At 42.6% G+C, this 20249-nt stretch overlaps 1 protein-coding gene across 1 annotated transcript; it reads left to right on the plus strand.

The window, feature by feature from the left end:
• Window positions 1–6195: 6195 nt before the first annotated feature.
• GHITM (growth hormone inducible transmembrane protein) lies at window positions 6196–17743 on the plus strand. Its single transcript, XM_055811694.1, has 9 exons — window positions 6196–6329; window positions 7745–7904; window positions 9548–9647; window positions 10930–11041; window positions 12305–12446; window positions 13532–13640; window positions 14725–14913; window positions 15499–15670; window positions 16507–17743. The coding sequence occupies exons 2-9, from the start codon at window positions 7776–7778 to the stop codon at window positions 16592–16594; spliced, it is 1041 nt and encodes a 346-aa protein (XP_055667669.1). The 5' UTR covers window positions 6196–6329; window positions 7745–7775; the 3' UTR covers window positions 16595–17743.
• Window positions 17744–20249: the final 2506 nt, after the last annotated feature.

The raw sequence follows: 20249 nt of genomic DNA on the forward strand, positions 1-20249 counted from the left end.
TTGCAACAGAAATGAGTAAAGACACTACCGTCAGTGCCAGCACTGTTCAGTACCACTGCAATGAAGCAACCACCTCTTTGAAATGTTTTAAGATCTGGCTGAATAAACCGAGACCCCAAAAATTCTCACAACTGTAGAAAATACTAATTCTGCTCCGCTTCTGGCACATCCCAGCCTGTTCTTGTTGCTCAGAATCCTGCATGGAAGGAGCTATATCCAAATACTTTATTCTTCCGTGGTAAAGTAATATTCTGTTTAATGGCCTTTTTTTCTTGCCAGGCTTTGAGAAAGACATCAGTACTGTCTCCCCAAATTCCCTCCACACTGCGCTGTTTTATGGTATCTAATCTAAAATAAGAACACGATGCTTAATGAATATGCGTTTGTCACATGAATAGCAGGAACAGATTAAGTCTAAAAGTCCCCTGTAATCTGCTGGGAGAGATATCTGGAGTGCTAGAGTCAGCACAGCCAGAAAACCTTCAAAATATTTTTCTTCAGCTATAATTTGAAAAACTTCAATGGCAAAGTTTACCCCAAGGAGAAACTGTGCTAACTACAGATTTATTTATTTTCTGTCGATGAACGCAGCCATGTGAACAACTGACACAGATGACTTTTTCTGCAGAAGGATGCCAGAGCTGCAGAGTTAAAAGCTTAAGCTTCAAAATTGACACTGACCCTATTTATTAACACAACAGCGGGCTTGTTGTGGCTCAGGATTGCGCCGGGGCTAAACATAAAGAATTTTTTACTGTCCCGCTTCAGGTGGCTGGCAAGGCAGAGCACACGGCTGAAAATATGTCACATGGTATCTCCTGGAAGATGCCTGCGCTGCTCGCGATCCTCACTTTCATGGCAAGACAACAAAATCCCTTCAGAAGCCATTTATCTCTAAGAAGAGAGTGACTTTATTGTTGTAAAATAGGTGATGTTTCTCATGTAAGACTTTAGGAGGGGGAGCTTGGACTGCTCTCTCTGGAGTCAGGCAGTCAGATCAGCTGTCCCCCTTGGGTACGGCAGCCAGACTGCCATCCCTTATGCCCTGGCAGCTGCCACTTACGGGAAATTTCATTCCTGGGAACTAGCAAGGCTGGGAAGCAGGCAAAGGGCTGCTCCCTCACCTGGCTCCTGCCCGGCACAGAGGCAGGGCTTGCAGCCTGCCCTGCTGCCTGCCGTGCCAATTTCACACATCCTTTTGGGATACTCAAGTCCCTTCACAATGGTTTTCTGATCTTGCAATATTTCTAGTTAGACATTAATCCTTTAATATCAAACTGTACTTAATCCCACCTAGGGAACTATACGATTTCCAGCAAATGCAAAACATGTTGTAGGTGAAAACATGGCCTATTAAAATTATAGGAAATTCTTATGTCAGTACAAGTTTTCCTGTTTATACTTTTGATTTTTGAGGAATTGTTCACCTGTTTTCGAAAAACAGTACCTTTGCGGGTTTTCTTTTTTGGTATTTTTGTTTCTCAGAGGTTTTTTACATACCACCTGGAGAAAATGTTTACTGTTTGCCAAACACCTCTTACTGGTGCATATCAGTCCTGAAAAACAGAAGTGCTTCAGATCCTTCAGGAATCAGCATTATGTTAATGCTTCATGGACTCATAGAATAGCTGAGGTCAGCAGGGACCTCTGGAGGTCACCTCAGCCAAGCCCTCTGTGCAAGCAGGCTGCTGGACTGTGTCCCGTCAGCTTTCGACAATCTCTGCAATGCTCTCAGCAACCTGTTCCACTGTTCAGTCACCCTTATAGTAACAACAACAACAACAAAATATTAAAAATCCTTATGGTTAAGCTAAATGTCTTTTATTTCAGTTTGTGTTCATTGCCTCTTGTCCTGTCACTGGAAATCACCGAGAAGAGTCTAGCTCCTTCTCACTCCCTGCCAGCAGGTATTTATACACATTGATAAAATGCCCTAAGCCCCCTCTCCTTCAGATTGAACGGTCCCACCTCTTTCAGCCTGTCCTCACGTGAAAGATGCTCCAGTCACTTAATCATCTCTGTGGTCCTTTGCTGGACTGTCTCCAGTATGCCCAGTATGCCTGGGTTGGGGGAACCCCCAGTATCAATATAGGCTGGGTGGAGAATGGACTGAGAGCAGCCCTGAGGAGAAGGACCTGGGGTGTTTGTTGACAAAAAGCTCAACATGACCCAGCAATGTGCACTGGCAGCCCAGAAAGCCAACCATACCCTGGGCTGCACCAAAAGCAGCGTGGCCAGCAGGTCAGGAGAGGTGACTCTGCCCCTCTGCTCTGCTCTGGTGAGACCCCACCTGGAGTGCTGCATCCAGCTCTGGGGCCCCCAACATAAGAAGGACATGGACCTGTCAGAGTGGGTCCAAAGGAGACTCATGAAGATGATCGGGGGCTGGAGCACCTCCCCTATGGAGACAGGCTGAGGGAGCTGGGGTGGTTCAGCCTGGAGAAGAGAAGGCTCCGGGGAGACCTTAGGGCAGCCTGCCAGTACCTAAAGGGGCCTGCAGGAAAGCTGGGGAGGGACTTTTTGCAAGGGCAGGAAGTGATAGGACAAGGGGGAACGGCTTTAAACTGCAAGAGGGTAGGTTTAGATTAGATATTAGGAAGAAATTCTTCCCAGTGAGGGCGGTGAGGCGCTGGCCCAGGCTGCCCAGAGCAGCTGGGGGTGCCCCATCCCTGGCAGTGCTCAAGGCCGGGCTGGACGGGGCTTTGTGCAACCTGGGCTGGTGGAAGGTGTCCCTGCCCGTGGCAGGGGGCTTGGAGCCAGGTGATCTTTAAGGTCCCTTCCAACCCAAACCGTTCTGTGATTTTACAATCTTCTTTGCCCTGGGGAGCCCCACACTGGACTCAACACTCCAGGTGTGGCCTCACCAGTGCCGAGCAGAGGGAGAGGATCGCCTCCCTCGAGTTATAGCAACACTGCTTAACATAGCCTGGGATGCTGCTGGCCGTCTTTGCCACAAGGGCATGTTGGAGGTTCACGTTCAGCTTGTGTCCACCAGGACCTCCAGGGCCTTTTCTGCCATCCTGCTCTCCAGCTGGGCAGCCCCAGCCTGTGCTGGTGGACAGGGTTGCTCCTTCCCAGGTGCAGGGCTTTGCACTTCCTTTTGCTGAACTGCGTGACACTATTTGCCCAATTCTCTAGGCAATCGACGTCCCTCTGGATGGCAGCACAACCGTCTGGTGCATCACCCACCCCTCCCAGTTTTGTATCACCTGCAAATCTGAGGGTGCACTCTGTCCCGTCATCCAGGTCATTAATGAAGATGCTAAACAGCACTGGACCCAGACCCGAGTGTTGGCTGCACAGTGCGTTTGAACACAATCCCATGAAGAAACAGTGCACTGGAGTTAAAAAGCACATTTTTATGTGTGCATTTGGCTGCCATCTCACCGACAAGCCTCACTGTCATGCTGTTCTCCATGCTTTTGTCAGCATGAGCCCGAACTACTGCAAAAGCACAGCCAGCTGCTTTGAAGCTCTGCAGTAATACCAGGTGGCACAGCGACTGAAGCTGCTGCCTTCCTGTCTGAGAGAAGCAGTACTGCTACAGTGGCACCAGCAGATAGGATCCAACCTGCTGGTTTTAACTGAAAAATTCTTAGATGGTTTGGGACTTATTTATGTTGAGGTTTTACCACTCATGCACTACTTTCACGAGCTACAGCATTTACATGTATTGACCATCAAGTAGAAAAGGAGCATCTGCTAGCAGACAAGTTTCTGTAAAAAAGCTTCAACAGCTGAATTTGCTGCAGTGTGGGCCCTGCGTGGATTTGGGTTGCTTCTGGCAAAACTATCTGTTTCAAGAAACAATTTGGGACAGAGCTGGGTTGAGGATCTTATTTGAAAGTCCCGGGAGACTTTTTTACATGATTATATGTCATAGTAAGAGATAAGTTTGATTTCTTGCATAAATGATGACTATTAACAACTGAATTATAAATGTAAATATTAATTATTATAATGACTCCATTAGTACCTAACAATTACAGAGCGTTGCAAACTCTGAAATAAACATGAGAAGTCTCTAAACAATGTTATTTGTGGCCTGAAACTGCCATTTTTTTCTTCCATTGTAGGAGACCTTGGAGCAATGGAATTCAAAGCTCTGGATTTTCATTTACTCCAAAGGAAAGCAAACAAGCATCAGAGTAAGTAAGAATCAGACCCTGAATCCCATCAAATTTGGTCCCCTCTGGTGGAATTTTCACCCTTCTGTCATGCGTTCTTCTGCTTCATTCTTCTCAAATTCTTCTTCAAGGTCCTATGTGTTGGTGTACTTTTAGACCTCTCCCACATCTGATCTCTCTTACCTGACTTTCATTTTGTGAACTAGCAGTACACTGTATTTCCTTTCTTATAGTTTAAACAAGGAGGCTCCAAGATACAGAAAGGCTAACCTCACAGTCCTCAAAAGTGTATCCGTAACTCTCATTCTATTTCTGTACTTATTTCTATATTCAACACCCTTTTCTTTTTTTTTTTTTTTTTTTTGTTATATTTGTCTTTGATACTGCTCAAGGCTCTCTCAGTCTGTTTTACTTGGCTGTGAAGAACTATGCCCATATGTAGCGTTAAGGCTGAAAGAAACTAGAGCTGTGGCTAGAGGGGGGGCTGGAAAGGGGCTCCCAAAGCAAACACAGGGCTACTGCGTTCCCTGAAGAACACTGTTTCCCAGTAGTGCCTGGCTTATAGCACGAACAAGGGTTGGGATTAGCGCTAGCCTCGAGAGAACAAGAAAGTGTGATACGCAGCTGGGATGGGGCTGGAAAAGGGCTGGCAAAGGAGAAATAGGGCTGCCAAAAGAATTCTTTTCCCAGTAATATTAAGGCTCTGGACTGAGCTATGTCACAAGCCTTTGGCTCAGCCTAGGCTTAGGCCTGGTGGAAAGGAAAAGCCAGAGCTCCAGTTGGACTTGAGCTGCCAAATAAAAAGAAAGGCTGCAAAAACAATATTCCCCTGAGGAACTGATAGTCCGGGAAGGTTGCCGGTGTCTTTCCTAGGGCTCAGCTGAGGGTTAGGGTTAAGCCTGGAAAAAAGCTCAGCACTCCAGCTGGAGTGAGGCTGGAAAGAAGCTATCGGTAGAGAATTTGTTTAGCCAAAAGGGGAAAAGCGTAACCCCTGTAAGGGCTGGAGTGCCCTTGCAAGGCTCTGCCCAGGATGAGGCTAGGGTTAGGGCTGGAAGCATCCATTTCTGCAATTCACGTATACAATGTAGTGCTTATCTGGCATGCGGGCACCTGCCTTAAAGCAAGTTAATATATCCACACGGAAGTGAGGTATAACTCCAAGGAGAAGTTAACTAAGGGGGAGATTTGCCTCCCAGCTCAGACTAGACCACTCTGCCATGAAGAAAAGCAAATGAAAGGCCTTGAACTTTCTGACAGCTTAAGAAGGGCAAGACTTTACCTAAATGCACATGCAGTGAATAGTAAAGGTGGCAAAAAGGCCACACAGACACAGGGCCGTACCACCACCCGCCGCCTGGCACACCTTCAGCCGTGGTGGCCTGCTGAGGCGCACTGGCCGCCAGGTCTCTCCCCCTTGCCGTTGCAAACCCTTGCGTCAGCCAGCGGCGCGCCAGACAAAATGGAGGGGGGGGAACGCACAGAGCACAAAATGGATTGTTATAATCCTTGGAAGTAAAGTGAACTTCGGCGGCCTCGCTCGGGTATTTTCACACAGTTCGTGCCACCTGCTGGCAGGCGGGAGCAGCGGCCTGGCAGGCGGGAGCAGCGGCCTGGCAGGCGGGAGGCAGCCCCCCGCCCCCCCCAGCGGCCTGGCCGGCGGGAGGCACGCAGCCCCGCAGGGGCGGGAGGCAGCCCCCCTCAGCGGCAGGGCGGGCCGCGGCGCTGCCTCCCCACCACTGCTGCCCGACAGTTACGGGCAGGGGCCGGCTGCAGATGGGCCCGCGGGGGCGCCCTGCCCTGCCCGGCCCTGCGAGGGGTGCGGGCGGCTGCCCCGTTCGCACGGCAAGGCCGCCGTCCCCCTGCGGAAAGGGGGGGGGCTCTGCCCCCCCGGTGCGAACGGCAGCTGCGCCGCAGGCAGCGCCCGAGTTACGCTCTGCGACACGCAGAGTTGCGCAAGGCAGAGCACCGCCGCAGGCGCCTTCCAGAACCTTCCCTGCTCTTATCCAACATGGCTGCCGGGGAGCGACGCGTCACTTCACCCGGCCTCCCCCGACCAATGGCGTTTGCCTGCTCTGGGGTCACGTGGGGCGAGCCAGCCAGTCCCCGGGAGCGCGCGGGGCAGCCTGACGTCACTTCTGCTCCCGAGGCGGCGTTCCGGGTGTGCTGCGCGCGGGGCCGAGCGGGCGAGCGGCGGCCACGCAGGTGCGCGGGGGCCACGCAGGGGCACGCGGGTGCGCGCGGGGGGCGGCCGCGGGCCGGGTGCGGGCGTCTCGCCGGGACGCAGCGGCGGGGCGCGGGCCCGGGCCGAGAGCGAAGGGGGGCCCGCGGCCCGGCCCAGGCCTGAGGTGGGCCCTGGCCGCCTCCCCGCCCCGCAGGGGGCTGGGCCGCCCCGCCCGGGCAGCAGCGGGTTTCCTCGTGCTGTGGTGCGGCAGTGGCTTCCTTAGTGCTGCGTTTGCCAGTTACTGTACTGGGGACTTGGTGGTGTTTTCTTTGTAGTCCTTTGCTGTTGTTTAGCTTTGTTGTTAATCTAATGTTTGACGTCTTGCTTGAAGTAACGGCTTCAGAAAAATAAAAATCGAAATCGTACAGTTGTCGCTATAAATTCCTGTAAACTGTATCATCTCCGTGGAAGAGCGGGGTAGTGTCTCTGAAAGTACTCCCACTTAGCCAAGCAGGATTTCCTAACTGAGCAGAGCAACTTTTTCTAGCAACAGGATTATTTTCTCAGTTTCGCTTCTTTGTGGTTAATGCTAGGTGTGCAGTGTTGTGGGTGCTCGTTTCTTGTGCGTGTTCAAAATTCCCTTTATTTAGAATGCACTTAAGTTATATTGGACATGTACATGTAAGCAGTGAACAGTTAGAGAAAAAATTACTGGTACTTGGGTTGGTTTATGATAATAAGTTATGCGTAATCGCACACATAGGTGTATGTGTAATCACAGGGACTTGGGGGTTTTTTTTTGTGTAATGTCTGCACTATCTGTGGAAGTAAGTTAGCAGTTTTGATTCTACCTGTACAATACATAGGCTGATGTTTGCTTATGCTGTCAGTTTGCCCGTGAATGCCGTCATTCTCCAATCAAAACTGCACAGGATGACCTGCGGTTGGGTTCTGGGCTATGACCTTGACTGAGTGCTGTGTCCATAAACCTAATTGAACCTTCAAAGGATAGCTTAAAATCTCTCCAAAACATTTCCCACCACATATGTTACGCGCTTTATTCGTGTGGGTTTATACTTGGATGAAGTTTAAGTGAGTTTGGAGCATCTTTTTGAACGCTTATTTGGAGGGCAAGAGTACTGATGCAGTGTTATGTCTGAAAATGAAAGCTAGTTGCCAAAGTGTCTGAAACATAAGTAGATAAAAAGTCTTGATGTAACTTGTGTGTATGAAAAGTGGTATGTCCTGGTTTGGGGTAAGTTTCAGATGGAAATAGAGGCATACAGGTAGAACAGGTGAACTGCATGTTTATGAGAAGGTTCTGGCTCTTAACTACGGTACTCCAGTGATAACACCATTACTGTTACTGGCTGTAGTGTGGTTGAGGATAAGTGTACAGTGTTTTCTGAAAACCATGTAACAAAATAATAAGGTATATTTTCTCTTGTGCTTGCAGGAACACAGTGTGTTAAATTATCTAAGCAACCATGCTGGCCGCAAGGCTAGTATGCCTGAGGGCATTGCCATGCCATACTATCCGGCCCAGCATTACTCAGGCTTCCCCAGCTTTAAGGAACTCCAACATAAAAGCATACAAACTGTGGCAGCCTAACCAGGTAAGGTAGTTCTCTTTCTAATGGTTTTGACTGCTGGTATTTTAAAGGGTTGAGTGTTTTGCCAAATGAATCATTTTGCACGGAGTACCTGTTTTGAATGATCATAGACCTTCTACTTGTTTGAGGTACCTGCTCTAATTTACTGAAGGAAGAACATTAATCAAAAAACAGGGTTCTTAATTAATCTTATTAATTGAAGTAGTATCTTCTGTTCCAGTGGCTGACTATCTGTTAAGGTTTTTTTGGGGGAAAAAAAAAGCACTTAAAGGAGGTAGTTAGAAGGGGGCAAGCCTTTACTTTGTAAGTTGGAAGGAGCAGAAATTCTTGTCTGACCACCTAACTCCCTGTTTCTGAGTAAGATTCTTAAATATAATATTAAAGTAAAAACTTGATTTGTGAAGATTTTAGTCCCAATATGTGTTTAGAGCTGTAGCCCAGTTTAGAGCAATTTCTGAACTATGGCAGAACTGTCATGAGTCCAACCAGCAATTTTAAAAACTGGACTGTGATTATGCTGAGACACTGTTTATTCTTTGTTGAGAAAAGATGTTTCGTATACTCTTTCTGCCCAGGTAACTCGCAACTGTTAGGAGGCATTTGCTCTTTTGTCATCATCTTGGTGAACTTTCCAATGGCAAATTCTTATCTTTCCTCTTAAGGATAGAAAACTGCTTTAAGCATTCTGAGTTTGTAGGTGTTTTGGGGTTTGTTTGGGTTTTGTGTGTGTTCTTGTTGGGTGGTGGTGGGTTTTTTTGTGTTGTGGTTTTATTTCTGTGGCGAGTGCTGTGTAATTAAAACATTGGGCTAGGTTTTGGTAGTTGCAAAACACAACAAAACTGAAGTGCTGTAGTAAACTTCCTGAATTTCATTGCTCTAATGGCTAGTGATAGCAATGCTTGCGGATTTTAGGCTTCCATGTTAAAACAAACTCATTGCTGTGAGTGAGCTGTTGGTTGCTCAGGGGCCTGTATAATAATTTAGAAATTCCTGAAAAAAATGGCCAGGAAATTTCGAAAGTTGTATCTGAACTTAAATATTCTATGTTGTTCTTGCAGTTCAGTAAGAGTTGGAGCAGCATGCTACATTTATTTGGAGCTTGTCAACCTTAAAAATCTTTTAAGTTTACAGGCCTTCATTCAAGGTTTGTTACGTAAATCAAGGCTACAGTTGAACAAAAAGACTGCATGCTGCTTTTCCAGATTTAGCATCTGTAAAGTATAAGTATCGTACGAGAATATTTTTTACGTGTTTACCTAGAGTTTTTACATAGAAAGCAAAACATATTCTTTTTTTTTTTTTTACAAAATAAAAAAGAGCATGTGTTTACATTTAAATAAACAAGTCTCATGGACTTGTTTAGTACAGTGGACCTAGGGTAGAAGAAATGCAGACTGAAAGCTTCAGCTTCTGAAATTCACTGCATTAGTTCTGTACTTCTAGAATGTATGAATGCTATTCACAAAGGTTCCTAAACTTTAATGTGCAGTTGTTTCCTTTGATCACAGTTGCTTCATGTCTCTGGGGGGTAAGCACAGGTAAGTAAGAGACTACGTAGCAATTGTAAGTGTAGCAGGTAAATTGGTAGGAAACGTCTTCTGTTTTATTTCACTGAATCTTTCTTACATTATTTTTGAATCTAACAGTGTTACGCCACCAGAGTAAGAACAGGTATAAGGCGTGGAAAAATTGGCCAGGAAATTAAAGAAGCAGCATTTGAGCCATCTGCAGAAACTGCACTTAAAGGTAGTGTATCTCTGCTTTAAATACTGAGGAACTTTGAAGCTTAACTTAAAACTTCATCAAAGGAATTGGCTTCCTTCAAACCATTGAAGAGGCTGAGAATATTGTTTCATGTAAGTTTGCTTAGTCACCTCAGTCAAATGGCTGGAGGCAGTTTCTTTGCTTGTCTGTCTTTCCTTGTAAACTTTATAGCTCCAAATGTGTAATAGTATAGAGAAATTTCTTGTTTCTACTTCAAGCTGCAGTTGAGAGCGATTAAGACAAATTGTCTCTTAATGGATATTGGATTGCAGATATTAAAAAAATACGGTAATGCTTGCATTGCTACATTGACTTTGTATACTGTTTAAAGGAAGGCTTTTTCCACAGCATGCACAGTTCACCAAAAAAAAAATAAAAATCTGGTGCTACAGTTACGTGAGGCATTGGCTTACTATGCTTGCTAGTACATCTAGTGTGAATCGTAATTTCAGTCAACAAAAAAGGGATTTTTTTAGCTAGCAGTGTTCAGTAGAACAGACTGGTGAATGTCCTATAATAGCATTGAATTGGCAAATGGGATATATGTAGATTAGCTAGATAGTCTCTTGCCTATGGTTTAGGAAAAAGCATAGTCTTGGAGAGTCATACATCTGTAGGTATTTGGTTTCAGCTGCTCTTCAGTTAAAATAATATTTTATGATTGGTATTTGTAGCAGTAATCTCCTATGTGGCCTGCAGGCAGTATGTCTGAAAATCAGACCATGGAAACTGATGGTAAATCATGTGTTGTTGCCCATGAGCTTTGGAAATCTCCTTTTAAACTGATTTGGATCTAGTTGCTACTAAAGAGCTCTTGAAAAGGAACAAGCATTAAGGGCAGATAAATGAGAGGAAAGGACACAATGTCTAGTTTTTCTCCTGTTTTATAGTGAGTTGGATAGTGAAATGGTATATTAAATCAGCTGACAGGTGAACTCTTCTGTTGGTGAACCTGTTAATTGGTTTTGTGTTGGAATTCATGTCACTGTAATGAAGGTCTGTAAACCTGGCACGTTCCTAGTTGGTTTCTTATTTCTTACTCCATTTTATGAAGCTATATTGCATTTGTAGTGGGAATGTAGAGTTTTTTCACGCGTAGTTCATTGAGAACTGGTAATGCAATGACATCAAGTTAAGGGGAGCTTTAAGAAAGAAGCCTAACATGGATCAGCCATTTCAGATAACAGCTACTCATGTTGAGTATGTTATTAACAATCCAAAAAAAAAGCATACATGAGTGTGGATTTTTTTTTTCTTTATACAGCTGATCGCCTAGGGAAATTTGTTGTTGCTGGAGGAGCTGCTGTTGGCCTGGGGGCCCTCTGTTACTATGGAATGGGCATGTCCAGTGAGATTGGAGCTATTGAAAGAGCTGTGTAAGTAAGAAGGCTTACTGTTTTAAGTAAAGAGTATGTTAAGTGAACCTCCCTCCTCTTTGTATCTGTTCCTTTTTTTAGCTAGTATGACCCAGTGTACACACAGCTTACATCTTGTTTTGTTTTTTTTTTAAACTGAATGGAAAGCCCTCGCCTCTTTGTAGGATTTTAAAGCATGTAACTGAAAGCGAAGCTTAATTACCCAAACTTAAATGGTCATTGACTTAAGTGAGTTTCTTTGCTTTGCTAAATTTGAAGTGTATCTTTGAAGAGTATATAAACGTGTCTTATGAGGTATGCCACAGGTAATCTTCTGTAAAACACATTGTTAAGACCACTTTGGTGTTCCTGTGAGACTGTTCATTGAACTTTAATACAGCACATTGTAAAGAGTCTTCTCTGAACACACTCCTTAGCTTGGCATAAGCCTTGCTCTAATAAATTGTTTTGCTTAAAACTTTGTGTATTGCATTTTGGCCAACAAAAACTTCACTGTGATGGCAAAACCATACAGCTACTGAATCTTAAAGGGTGGTTAGTGATAGGCACAGGCACGAGAGAGATGAGTGCTGAAGGCATTTATATTTGGAAGTGACCATTCACATTCATGTTGAGTGCTTGCTAGTTGTATCTATAAGAAGCTTTTCACTGATAGAGCTATATTTACTTTTTCCACAAGCCTTGAAGTAATGGTGAAATGAGAGAAAATGTGTGCGCTGTTTGATGTTAGCAGGGAAAGCTTCCTGTCCGTAGTATGACCAAATCATACTGCAGAAACTCATTCACGGCTAGGTCTGTTGCTATTGTTAGCTTTCAAAATAACATTCATGTCTTGCAATGTCAGATAATCATGTGCACTGTGACTCAGCAGTTTGTGAGCTGCTCAGCTGACTGTTTAGTGCCCAGTACACGTTCTGTAGACATTTTTCCTTATGCCGATTTGTTATATAGACACCATTCTCAGATTTTTCCGTAGTTAAAAAGTGGTTTTTATTCTGTTTCCCATGTATACTTTCTCCTTAGAATTGAACTGTAGTTAATAGTAGCTGCAACTTGCAGTGTTTCTAGAGAGTTATGTTAGACCAGCAAGATTTGAAAGTTCAGCCCCCTCCTGTAAGGCAGAGGTTGCTAGACCACACTACTGTTATGAAACCTCCCTTATATCTGTATCTATGAATATATTTAACAGTTTTATCGTACTTTTAGTTGGTCTTCTTCCAATACTGGTACTTGTACAGATATATGTGATTGCTTATTTTTCAGTATTTGGCCACAGTATGTGAAAGACAGAATTCGCTCTACTTACATGTACTTCGCGGGAAGCATTGGCTTGACGGCACTCTCTGCTGTAGCAGTGAGCAGATCTCCAGCACTCATGAGCCTTATGACAAGAGGCTCCTGGCTGGTAAGCATGTTACAGAAATAAAAACACTTCCTGTGGAATGACCCCAAATGCGATGGTTGATACAAGAAAAGTGAAGTGTAAACTACTTGATGAAAAGTAAAGGCAAAACTTCATTTACGCTAGTTTCCTTACCCGTAAAGGCTATTAAAGTATCCTAATCATATTTCGTGACTTAAGATTTGGTAATTCTAATTACATGCTGACATGTACCTTCTGCTGCTTTGACAGTTTGTCAAAGACATGAGGAAAAAAAAAATATACTATGCTATCCTTACCCACTATATGCAAGTAAGAAGCTGTTATAAATAGCCATCTGAGGCTAAAGACGCTATTTCTGTCACTTTCTAAAAATGGCAGTGGTCCCTATGCATTCTTACTCCTCCCTGTGCTCTTCTGTATAGCTCTTTGAGAGATGTCTCCCGTTTGCCAAGGCTGAAATGATACTGGTAGGCAAACCATCCAGGCAAACTGCTAACAAAATATGTCTGCCTCGTACATATTCAGTGTGTTAAGTGGAGTAGAACGATAATACTTAAATGCCAACACTTACATAATTTTATAGAGATTAAATTAATAATGCATCCTTGGTGATAAATGGAAGTTGTACATTTCTGACCAGTTTGCTAGCTACTGGATGGTTCTGGTCGGAATTAACAGTAAGATAAGGCAATGAGGTTTAAAAATCACTGGTAAAAGAAGCATGTGAAATGAGTATTGGCTTTTGGTGGAGAAACGTACAAAAAAAAAAAAGTAAAGCTAATGTTTCAGGCAGCTTAATGAGGATTAGGGTAAGGGGCAGAATTATATGGTTTTTTTCTTTTACCTTACACAATTAAGAAGTTGTTGCCGTCTTACCACTCAACTTGGATTCCTAGAAGGCTGAATAAAAACAAAATGAGAGTTACTGCAACTTAGAATATGCAAAGATCTGACTGTAATCTTAGAGAAGTAAAATTGGCAAATGCTTCAATTACCAATTAGGTTGCTCTTCTCAGAATTACGCTATTAATTTTTAGACCAGGAGATTAGAACAGAGACCATATATCCTAGTGTTAACTTGAGCTTTGTAATGTTGGTTTTTACAGGCAATAGGTGCAACTTTTGCAGCTATGATCGGTGCTGGAATGTTGGTCAGGTCTATATCCTATGAAAATAGTCCAGCCGCTAAACATTTGGCTTGGATGATGCATTCAGGTATGTGATTAGTGTTCATTGTAGAGATGTCTGTGCTTCAGTGGGAACAGATTCTTTAACAAAACTTCGACTTTAGGGTAATTTTTTATATAGTGCTATAGGAGAGTTAATACTTTTCAGAAACCAGAGAGCTCCTCAGTGTCAGCAAGATTTCTTAAGTGTCCTTAACACAACTCTTAATATTTTTCATAATCTTATAAAAGTCATGCTCAAGTTAAACTTGTGATAAGTATATACCACATTGGATAAAACTAATTGGGTTTATAGCCGCTTTGGTTTTATGACTGCTTTCTGGCACTGTAGCTTCTGTAAGCACTCTTGTTCTGCACTTAATGTTCTTCAGCAGTACAGGATAGGAAAGTATTTGAAAACTTGATGAGAAAAATGAGATTTTAGTATCAAACTGCAGCTGCTTACGTGCATCTTCCTATCAGGTGTGTAAGCTGTGAGTACATAGCAGTTTCTCACTAATGATACCTAGTTCAAATAACAATGGCTATAATTTTTCATAACTGTTCTGCCAGAAATAATTTCTGGTTCATGAAAGACACATGGATGTTAGGCACTGGAGTCATGCGTGCTAACGTTTCTATCAAGAAGAAATTGTGTTTATTTCAGAGATTGTTACTAAGTTAAATAACCTAATGTGATATTAATGGACTAGATAAAGGTTTCATCCAAGACTAGCAAAAAGTCCGACTTGCTTGCCTAATTATTGTAGAAGGAAACTGTCCTGCTTTTCAGTGTTGAGTGCTCCTGTGTAGCTGATGAGTCCACGCTTAAGTATCTCTTACCAGCTCTGTTTTGAACAGATCGATATGTTGACTTTTGTTAGTCTTTCTTCCAAAGACCAGTTCCCTGAAGTACTCCCAGAGCTAGATAAAAGTAGGTCATGGAATTTAAGGTTGCTAATTCATTGTGCTCACTTCAAGATAGGTGCACAGTCAAGTGCATTGGTGTTTTGTCCTGTAAGTGGGTGAGTTTGAGCCATGTTATCTGACTGGGAAAAAATTGAAAATGTTTTGTCTGGTGGTGTTTTTACCAGAACTGTTCCAAATCTTAATTCTTGTTTTCCTTTGGTTAGGTGTCATGGGTGCAGTGGTGGCTCCTCTAGCCTTTTTGGGTGGTCCTTTGCTGATCAGAGCTGCCTGGTACACCGCTGGAATCGTTGGAGGGCTCTCAACTGTGGCCATGTGTGCGCCGAGTGAAAAATTTCTGAACATGGGAGGACCACTTGGAATAGGCTTAGGCTTTGTACTTGCTTCTTCAATTGGTAAAATACTGGTTTAATAATGTCAGATAACATAGGTTGAAAACTTGAGGTGCTAAGATGCAGCTTATATTTAACTGCAGGCTGGCCTGTCCAGTTAAGGTTTGCCTTAAATAGCCCTTGCAACCCTAACACAGCAGAAAATACTGTGTTACATTTTATCTTGGAACCAAACGTGAAGTTACAGTTCTGGCAAGTGTTAATCTGAAAAATGGCCAAGAGTGGTGGCTTCTATTTTCAGTTACTGCCAGTGACTAGGGAAGACAGCTAACATGATCTTAGTTCGTGATCCGCTTGTACTTCTCCCTTATGTGTTTCTAGGCATTATTGTAGCCCTAGGGACAGAAGTACTTTCACATGAAGAAAAGTACACGTGATTCCCTAGGGTGTTCAAAATCACTGGATCAAATTGTATATGTGATCTCTTCAGCTTGTGTATTAAAACTTTTGGTATAAAAAATGCACCACAAATTGAGAATTGAATACTTCTTGAGAAAGCATGTGCTGCAGTAACTGAAGTTTGACCCAGTTTGAAGTAGCAGATACACATAGCAGCTTTCTTTAACGCTATTATATATTCCTCTCCAGGATCCATGTTCTTGCCTCCTACTTCTGCTTTTGGTGCTGGCTTGTATTCAGTAGCTGTTTATGGTGGATTGGTGCTCTTTGGCATGTTCCTGCTCTATGATACGCAGCATGTTATCAAGCGTGCAGAAACTATTCCATATTACGGAGTAACAAAATATGATCCAATCAATGCGTAAGTATTCTGTGTTAACACAGCTGGTCTCAGTGTCTGTGTAAGAATTTTCTTCAAGCTGTATTACAGCCAGACCTTTTGTTTACTTTTCAAAATTATATTGCTGCTAAATGTGAAAAATCACAGGACTTAAAAATGCAATGTGAAAATAGCTCTTTGAGTTAAAACTGAAAGCATCTGCCTGAGAGAAAGAAGATTGAATGTGTGGTGTCACTTGCCTCCAGCAGTACTTTGTAAAAGTATTTTTGTTTTCTAAAGCATTGCTGGGAGAATTTGTAGCTGCTTTCTGAAAATATCTGTCAGTATCAGCCGAGACAAAAAATGTTAACTCTTTCCTGGTCACTTAATATTCACTAGTTTTTGCCAGTAAGTAAAGAAGCTTCAGCAGTGTGATAGATAGGGAAAGAAGGATTAATTGACTTAGTAAGGAGCAAGTCTGACTAACGAGGAACTTGCATGTAGATGTTGTCTGTCAGGTATCAGGTGAATTGTTGTCCTCCTTGATTCTGCTTTCTTGTAATTAGAATAATACTGACTTATTCAAAATTCTTGGAGATACGCAGATAAAAATAGAGCACAAAAGCAGAGGACTCCTGTGTGAGAACAGTATACTGTCTGTCAAGACTTCTGTAAATAGTTGCTGCTGACAAAGATGGTAAAGCAAAAATACAGGGGGTACGGTAAAGCAAAAATACAGGGGGGTTTATACATATCACGGCTGAGGAGTCAGTTGGGTTTTGTTACAGATGCTTCATGAAGGCTTTTAAAAATTAAGTATAATGGTGTGAAACACTAATACTGTTTCTTTTCAACAGTGTTAATTTCCTGTTTCCTAGGTGCATGGGTATTTACACAGATACGCTGAATATCTTCATTCGGGTGGCCACCATGCTGGCTGGTGGTGGAAGCAGCAGGAGAAAGTAAAGGGAGACTCCTCTTCACAGCGGTCTTGACAGCCTACCAACTGCACATGCGAAATAAAAAATCATGGTTACAAGCAGTTTTGCTCCAAGTCAGAAGTTTAAAAGCATTTCAGCATATTGTCTTAGTGCAATGTGATTCAGACTTAATAGTTTTTCTTCAGACACTTTCCAACTCTTATGTTTAAAGTAGTGTGAACTGCTTCTGATGTACACTGTTTTGGAAAAGTAAATTATTTTTAATATATGGGTAAAATAATCTATCTCCCTTTTAATGGGTTTGACAGCAGTTCAACTCTTTATTTTCTTTTATTGTTACTGCATAGTAAAGGAGGTAATTTCTAAACTGGTGTATCCCATATGTGGACAAGGATACATTCATTAAATGCTGTTGACATGCATTAGTTTTCAGTTAAGATTGCATAAATTATACTTTAGTGACACGTTAAGAAGAACTAAACAAGTTGGATATGGCACTATATGTAGTAATGAATTCTGCCTGGGCAGAAATTTAGAGGTTTAAGCAATTGTCCGAAACGTTGGATTTGACAGGTGAGGTGACCAAAAAGTATAAAGGAGACAAGACAAGGAAAGTATGTGGCATTAGTCCCATATGAACTTTGGTCTCTTTCTGGAGTACGCGTGAGAACTTTAATGTTGACTTGATATAATAGCTGCGTTGTTTTGATACTAGATTTATCAACTTGTTGAATATCAATAGAGGCATGTCTGTCTGCCAGTGACTAAATTTCAGTATTGCAGATGAAGCTCCACCTTTCAGAAGAGCTCCTAGTGCTCATCTCTAACAAGCTTGTACAATTGGCACAGAAAAGGGGAATTGAGGATGGCCTACTGTAAGCCCAAATACCATACATTTACCATGATGTTGTATGCTTTAGTCTGTTTCGAACTATTCTCCAAATTGGTATGTTTAGCTTGGTCTAAAAGAAATGTTTCCCATCAGTGAAACTGATTTAACATTAAGAAATTTATACTTGGCAAACTCAGTTGTTTTGTGTTGGAATAAAAGGTGAGTTCCTGGGCACAAGAAAGTTTTGAGCTCATATTAACAACTCAGACTTTCAATGTATGGTAAATATGCTATGTTTATGTATTGATTTATGAACAATAAAATTCTAGCCTCATAAGCTGACTGCTGTCACTTTCCCCGTCTTTAATAGAAATGTGTTAGTACCCTTGCGCTAATGACTTGAAGAGTACTATAAATATTTTTTTGGCTGCAGTTTCCTTTGTGAGAGAGTGCATATTCCTCTGTAAAAAAATACCTGCGAAGTTTTACAGTTTCACTGGCTGGCAGCTCTTGGGGGCTGTTTCCCAGATGGAAGTTGTTGATCTCCACTTGCTTCAGGTGGTTCAGTTAGTGTAACCTGTTGGCTACTGACTACAGCCAGTGCCAAACATTTTTATGTCTTGTCACACACTAGTATTTTTAGACTCTTCAATCATAGGGAAGAAAAAGTGGATTGTGAAGAACCTCGTTGCAACTCCTTTTGCTCAACGATCATAGAGCACAGTCTAGTTCCTGGCACTTTTACAGCTGAATGAGAATCTGTAGTACTTGAGAGGAAGAAATCTCTGGATCGTGTCAACTGTAAGTAGCCTTTTGCGAGGGTTTTGTCTCCTTAAGCAATTTCCTATGCTTTATCGATTTCTACATGCTGGGGCTGAACACAGCAGTGTGCTGGTCCTCAAATTCTGAAATCTGTAGGGAGCTGGCTCCTAACAAAATTCTAATACTTGTGCCTGTACTAAAAGAAAACTCGGTCAAAACGCCTAGATTCTGAGGACAAAGTTTCAGAGACTGACTGAACCAAGGGAGGTATCCTGTACTGGTTGCAACAGTAAGATATAGAACACAACACCCTGCCTAAGGGAGATGTGTTGCATGCAAAGTGAGACCAACAGGAAAGTCTCTTAATAACCTTTTAAGAGGAGGGGGGGGGGGGGGGGGGGGCGGAGCCAAATAGTGCCTGGGGAAGCATGAGCATTTGTGCTTGGTTGTCTGGAAAGATGTGGCCTGACTTCAGTGAATGAGGTTGTATCAGTAGGAAAATGCTGTTAGTGCTGTCTAGTGTGGGTCTCCAAAAAGGGAAAGGCAAGATTAAGAGTTGTTCCTCTACATTTGAAGTCCTAATTGAAGATTTAAGATCTATCTTAATTAAGAGAGCTCTGATTTGGGGAGGGGAGAAAAAAGGTGATAGTTAGATATGCACAAGGATGGGTGCCCATTTTTTCAGGCAGAGCGTGACAGCTGATGCTGCCTTACTGCTCAGGCTACTCTTGGAATGCAAACAGCTTGACAACTTACTAGAAAAAAATAGTTCAAATTTATCAATAGAACATACTAGGGTGATGATACTGTAAGCAAATTATTTTGGTGGTGTTTTTCCTGAATTGAGAGGTCTAATTGTAAAACTGAGAGATACTCTTTTAACTAGGTATCAGGGTCCCTTAAGTAGGTCTTGCTCAGCAGCTTGCTTTTTGGTTGTTTTTTTTTTTTTGGCGGGGTGTGTGTATGTACATGGGGTTTATGTATATGTGTCTCCTCCTAAACACTGAATACTTCCAGAAGGAAACTGGATGCTTTATATCCTAAGTTTCAGATCTGTAAAAGCTGATAAAACACTGGTTAGAGACTCTTTAACTCTTAATTTCCTGTTCCATACGCTCCTGTAAACTAGGAAAGTAATATGGTTGTTATTGGGATATAAATTCAGAAATCCAAAACTGGCTGAGGGGTAAAGCTTAATTTTTCTTGAATAAGGAGTGTTACTTAATGTACTTTGCTGACTTTATTTGGTCCTCTCCTTAGGAGGCTTTTGTTCCCCACATATTTTCAGTTGGCTATAAAGTCATAAGAGGTTTTGATTCATTGTTAGGTCAGGTTGAAGAAGGTTATACCTAGTTGTATTGCCTTACTGACTTTTAGTGAAGACAGGATTTTGCTGGCTGTTTCTACATAAGTACTTTTAAGGGGAGTGAGAGAAATCGGTCACAAGTGCAAGCAAGATCAGATATTTTCATGAATTCCTCTTTCAAGTAAGTGCTTATTTAAGGAAAACAATTTCCATGTTTCAAATGAGATGTAAGAAGGTTTTTTTTTAGTGAGAAAAAGCTTAAGCAGCTGCTTAACTGCCAATAAATGCGGGAGAAATATGTATTTATGTGCAAGCATAGCAGGGTGGGAAAGAAAGGGAATCATAAGTGGTGTTGGCCCAAAACAGGGCAGCATAAAAATCATGGTAAGAGTAGAATCCAAGAACACAGGTCAAGGGGGAAAAATCTCAAAAGTTGCCGCAGGTAATGGAGGTCATGTTTAATTCTCTTAAGTCTTCAAGTCAGTTCTGGTTCTCATGCTGTAGTGCAGTGGTTACTGGGAGCAATGTTTTGGTACAAGCTATGCAGGAGGGTGGGCCAGGTGGGCAGGTTAATGCCTTTGTTAGTCTTGACATGTTAAAAGTCTGTTTAGTAATAACACAGCGGTGGCATGTCAGTCTCTTTTCATCAGTTAACTGAAGCAAGTCTGTCAAAAACACTTTATTCATTTGCATTATAGATGAATCCATGAATTACAAGGGAGGAAAGGGGGGGTGAGGTGGAAAAGGGTTTCTGGTTTTTCATTTGTTTGTTTTACAGAC

The sequence above is a fragment of the Falco peregrinus genome, chromosome 1 (genome assembly GCF_023634155.1).
Source record: "Falco peregrinus isolate bFalPer1 chromosome 1, bFalPer1.pri, whole genome shotgun sequence".
Taxonomy (NCBI): Eukaryota; Metazoa; Chordata; class Aves; order Falconiformes; family Falconidae; genus Falco; species Falco peregrinus.